The 5,873-nt window shown below is 42.6% G+C and overlaps 1 protein-coding gene across 1 annotated transcript; it reads right to left on the reverse strand.

Annotated features, from left to right (window-relative positions):
- Positions 1–302: 302 nt before the first annotated feature.
- Positions 303–1,105, reverse strand: LOC128728911 (probable alpha-aspartyl dipeptidase). Its single transcript, XM_053822560.1, has 2 exons — positions 989–1,105; positions 303–924 (listed from the first exon to the last, which is right to left on the reverse strand). The coding sequence occupies exons 1-2, from the start codon at positions 1,084–1,086 to the stop codon at positions 303–305; spliced, it is 720 nt and encodes a 239-aa protein (XP_053678535.1). The 5' UTR covers positions 1,087–1,105.
- Positions 1,106–5,873: the final 4,768 nt, after the last annotated feature.

The raw sequence follows: 5,873 nt of genomic DNA on the forward strand, positions 1-5,873 counted from the left end.
TATCAGGGCCGCACATTAACTCTACAGATTGGATTTCTTCCGAAAATAATGGTGTTGGTCTACAAGCACAATATTTTTTTAATATTATAATTCAAAATTTAACCAGATCAATCGAAGCAACGATAGCTTGAACACCATTCAATAAATTATATTAAATTCAATATTCCATGAACGATGAGCAAAAAAGCTCTATAAATGAAAAACAAACAATCAACGTAAGAAAAAAAAATCAAAGTCCGACCAGGTGAAAACAAAACCCACAAGCTAACGAAGGCACAAGTTTGTAAATGTTTATTGCACGCTTATGAATGCAGCAAAAAACTCAAATCACTTCCTGGATCGTACTCGGTTGGTTCATGCTCCTGTCGGAACAGGCGTGCCTGAAACATCCCCTGCAAGGTGGCCTTTTCCCCATCGACAATCAACGTTGTTCCCTCGCGGAGTCCCAACACCGGCGCACTGTTCAGCTCATGGAACTGGTTAATGCGCTCTTCGCGAGTTTCACCCTTATGCTTGCCACCAACTTCCGGATCCATATAGTGCGGATTAATATTAAACGGAACGAGCCCAAGCGCGTCGAAGGTGGGCGGAAACACAATCGGCATGTCGTTCGTGGTCTGGATGCTGCGAGTGGCCACATTCGTACCAGCTGAGCTGCCCACGTACGGGACACCCTGTTGCAGCACACGCTCTCGTATCGGTTCCACCAGTTTCCGCTCGTAAAGTGTCCGTAGCAGCAGGAACGTATTGCCACCACCAATGTAGATCGCCTGAGCGGCCCTTACGGCCGCCACCGGATCGGAGAAGGTATGCAGCCCGTCACAGGCGAATCCCCATCGTTTAAGTACACCTCCGACTTTATCCGTATAGCCATTATGATCGGTCAACGCAAACGGTACAAACAGTACCCGATTTACACCATTTCTACAAAGGGCAAACAAGGACACGTTACGAAAAGGATCAACACCACCAAACTCGCGTTACTTACCTCCGTAGAAAGGATGTTATATCGGATTCGGCATGCTGCAGGTACGCGAACCCGTGCACGGCCGAGGAGGACATCAGAAACAGCTGTCGCTTTGCCATTGTTGACTGCCAGCTGCAGCACCTGCGTAAACTAAGCTCAACACGATCGAAGCACAAAGGCACAACTGGCGAATATCGACAAACGCGCACACTAGCGTATTGCCGAATGCACTTCAGCTGTCAGCTCCGTTTAGTGGTCAAGATTGCTTTATCAGCCGTCACAAAAACCGCTAAATTTAAGCCGTCGCCGAGAGCGAACACAATGGAGGCAACGAATGTACTCTCGTAATCTAATCAGCCTTTTGTTTCCTCGACCACTCAACTAATGGTCGAATCGAAATGTTTCCCACAGCGTAGAGAAATGCCAGCCACGTGCCACATCCAGCTGTGATACTTGAGAAATACTTTTGGGTAATTTTTAGAGCATGTAGTTTTGCTTATGATCATTCCTGCAACGGTTATAGTCTCGAATACTACAGTGTATTATGTTTTTTTGTTTCAAATAAGATACAATCTGTCCGATAGTATCATGGATAGCATTGAATTTTCATTAAACTAACTTAAATTTGCATGTATTTGCAAGAGCGTATTTTTAAATATGTTTGAAGTGCATAAATATCATGTCTTCATATGAAGACTATTTTAACCATCTTGAATTTTTACACCATCGTTTCGCATATTTGAAAAATGGTTCAGTTAAGTAATCAAATAGTAGCATTAACGACAAACTGAAAAAAAAGCAGCCTCAATAATAAAAAAATTACAAATTTTATAGCCTCCTAAAAAATGGATAATAGTGTCATAAAGAAAAAGCACTTAGCTAAAAGCAACTTGAAATATTCATTTGTTGTAGCAATTATTGTTACTACTTCTTCAATTCGACCAAACTTTTTGTTTGGTTTATAAAAACGTTTCTTAAGCCATTAGAAAAGAAAATATTGTTGCATGAGCAAACTTCGGATTCAAAATAAATCGCCTCGTGCCGAGCAACCAGTTGGATTTATCAACTTTTTATTTGCCTTTTTTCGTCGAATCCACGCATTTGTTTTACTTAACTGCTTAAAATTTAACTTTTATTCTCACCAATATCGATTTCCTTCCTGCTGCTACAGTAACCTGCCTTACCGATTACAAAAAAAGGGGGTTGGATTTGCAAAGTCTTTCTGCAAATGTTTGCTAATATGCTGCTTTCCTTTCTTGTTTGCTGTTGCTGCTGGTTGGTTGCTTACGTTACACTTACACAAATCTACTTGTTCGCTATGTGCTTGTGAGTGTGTGTGTGTGTGTCTGTGTCCTGTTTGTGTGTTATGATTAAGTTTCTTTATTACATGAATTAGTAATTTTGAGTGGCTCAAGTGCCACAATTCGATTATGGATTGGGGATCGAATAGTGTAACAGATCCACGGGCTGATCTTCAAAAGTCGGGCAGCCTTGGTTTTAGACCTTTCGATCTTCTTCCATGCTGTGCCAAAAGAAAATCGACTGTGTGTATGTGTGTGTGTGTGTTGGTAGCTGTGTACGTGTGTCGCATCTCAAATCTTTGACAAAAAACGTTATACATTCTTCGTAAATGGTATTAATCGTAAATACTTAGTACCATAGTGTTAGATTGCGCCACCAAGCGCAAACCCGCCCTTTTGCCCCCAGTATTAATTCAGCTGATTCAGGTTCTGCTTCAGACGTGCGCCCGCCCTTTCGAGTCCCGTCGTCCTTTTTCCGGGCGACGAGCGTGACCTCATCGCGCTATGGCTCAGGACCTCCGACCGGACAATGGTGTTCGGGGGTTGGGGGTCGACGGGGACGGGGGCGGGGGGGGATGGTGTGCACGGCTTGCCGTTTCTTTAAGAAAGCGGCATCCGCCAAAATTGCCTGCCTCCGCTCGGTATGTGTACACAAAGGATCGCGCTGCTCGGTTAATTAAACCATGACACTAATGCGTAGCGAAAAACAAGTATTGGCATAATTAAAAAAGAAAGAAATATACGCGTATATATATATGTACTAAATCAAGCTTCTATGCGATCCTCTCATTCATCGCTTTCATATATGTCGTATCGCATTTTGGTTGATTTCTGGCTGCCACGTGAGGTCTGAAATAATCCTTTCATGCCCTTGCGGGAAGCGGTACTCCGCCATTTTGTATTTGTTTAGTTAGTTTGTGTTCTCCTTATTCAGCTTGTGTTAATTCGTATTTGCTAGCAAATTCGCTGGATTCAATCATATCCTTTGCCGGATTTACACTTAGATCCTTACGCGATAATCCTTGCCTTTTTTTTATTCTTTTCTTTAGCTAAAACTTACGTCTGCTTCCCTTCCTAAAGCATCTGGACTAAACTAATGTACTATTATTTGACCATTTTTTTTGCACGCAAGTCGTTTAAATCCCCTCCCCCCCCTCCCCGCGGCCCCCTCTCACCATGTTGCATTCCTCTTCCTACAAACACACTCGCACGCACGCGTTTTCCCTTCCGTTCCGACCCATTCGTTCCATCTCGTTCAATTTCACGCCCATTTGTCCCTACCGACAACCGAAACTTAACTATTTACAATTGTACGCGCACGTGTGCGGTATGATTTGTCGCATTGGAAACTGAAACCAACTGAAACAAAGGAAAAAAAGGAAAGCACGTGTAGAACTGTTTAAAATAAAACGTCCATTCTTCTCATCTCCGAACGAGCATCTGTTTGTGCAATGGTTTCTTAGCGTATGCATTCGTTCTTGTGTTTGGTTTCACGAAATATGTCGTTTTTGGGGCATAATAATTAGGAGTGCTTGTTGTATGTATGTATAGTTGGGAAACATTTTAGAAAAGATTGTGCGGTTTTCATAGAAGACCGCAACTATGGACGCTGGGAAATTACGCTTCAAAGAGGAAATGTTTTGTGAGTGTGTATAGGTTTTTCCTCTCTCATCGTTTTTCCTTTCGGTTACCAAAACTGTTACAAATTCGAAAACATATTCACTCGGTTTGTTGCATATCGAGTGAACCTCTGGGAGTGTTTTCCCCGTGCTGGGTGTAGAAAAACCATAGTCACGTATCATCTTTGATCACTCGTTCTCTCTCTTCCTGATCTTGAGCCCTTCTCTCTCTCTATCTCCCGCTTCGGACCATTCTATATCCCTTTTCCCATGGTTTGCATGTTTGCCTCACTTGTTAAAATTAATAATTATCTTGCATGACTTACTAAGGGAGATCAAAACGAATTATTTTTGATTTGATGTACTTTACATAAAACAAAAAATAATTATGCAAAAAAAAAAACAAACAATGGCTGCAGCAAACGCATCTCTTGGTTACTCGGTGTTCGAAATTACGACGCACTAACGAAGAATATGATACATTTCCTCACCTACATACGGCTCACAACGCTTTGTGAGAGCGTGTATTGTGTTTCTTTTTTCTTCTTTATCTTTTCTTCCTTTCCGTCTCTTCGTTCCGCATAGCGAGAGCACAACCGCTACATCATGCTGGGTTTAAATATATCAATTTTAATTGTTGGGTTGGCTGATTAGTTATATATTCATGTTTGGGTGTGGGTATGTGTGTGGGTGTATAAATTTACACCACCCCGTTCGGCTTTTCCGGAGGGGTCTGCCTTTTCCGGTATTCCTAATCTATCGGCCATTTTTGTTTTAAAAATTTGCGGACTGTTCCGAGTCTGCTGGGGTGTGTATGTGTGCTTGCACAAATATTTAACAACATACAATCGGTAAAAAGAAAAAAAAATGAGTGCTGCTCTTATGCCTACGGTTAATGTTTACAATAAATTAAGATAAGTTTCACGAACGCGCGCGTCTCTCAGCTCTGATCGGTTCACCGAAACGCAGAATGTACTCTTCTACTGACGTTGCCATGTGGTGAAGAGGGAAAAAAGAACATACGAAATCCATAGAAATCAAACATGGACTACCAATTATTGACCCTCCAAGAAGCTCACTCCTCGAAGGTAGTGCTGGCATCGCATAGTCTTTCGGTTACCATCTTCTACGCTGCGCTTTGTCGTAATCCTGCCTTAATCCTGTGCCTTTCACTCTTTTACGTCTTTTACTCCAACAAAGCATCCTATCAGAGCTGTGGTTGTTGAAAATGTTTGTTTTTGTACATGAAATAAACAGACGGCGAAGAACCTGGCAGAGAAGTTCCTTCAGTCGTCCCGAATGCAGACCACGTGGTCTAACGTCGGAATTGCAGACATCTTGTTTTATATCCCGCACGGTTCTAACGTATGACGAGCCGCTTACATCTGCATCCTTTGTTTTCGCCCACTTCCCAGACGTTATCCCTACTCGCTTTTTTCTTAAAGCATACCTATGCTCATAGGAAGTCCTTTTCGCGACAGGACGAACCGAGATTAGAGCAAAAAGGGCGAAATTTCGCCATTAAACAAACGGGCAAGTCTACTATTGCTGTGCATCCAACGACTGGTCGGGAATCAACTCTATGTAGCCAGTGATTTGCATTCCTCCCCTCTTTTCTGCTCTTTTTCTCACATCCTACATTCTTACCTTAATAAATCGAACGCTGGTCAAAACTTAACGAAATTCTAATCTCAAACAGATCCAATCAAGTGACAAAGAAAAACTATGTACAATTTTTTCGTGTGCTACCAGCGAATGGTTGCCAAGCATCCTGCGAGATCGTTCCAGCATATATTACAGGAATAACTGCCCGTATTATAGTTGATGGTGTTGGTGGAACTCGCACTACACCAGCGTTCGAAAACCTCCACCTTTCCAGCCGTAGCGCGCCTGAGATCCCGCACACCAGCGCCACCTGAGCACTTCCAGCGTTTCACCAGCATTGTGGTAGAGTGCAAATGGCAACGAACCGAAAGCAAGGATCCC

Source organism: Anopheles nili, chromosome X (assembly GCF_943737925.1).
Source record: "Anopheles nili chromosome X, idAnoNiliSN_F5_01, whole genome shotgun sequence".
Taxonomy (NCBI): Eukaryota; Metazoa; Arthropoda; class Insecta; order Diptera; family Culicidae; genus Anopheles; species Anopheles nili.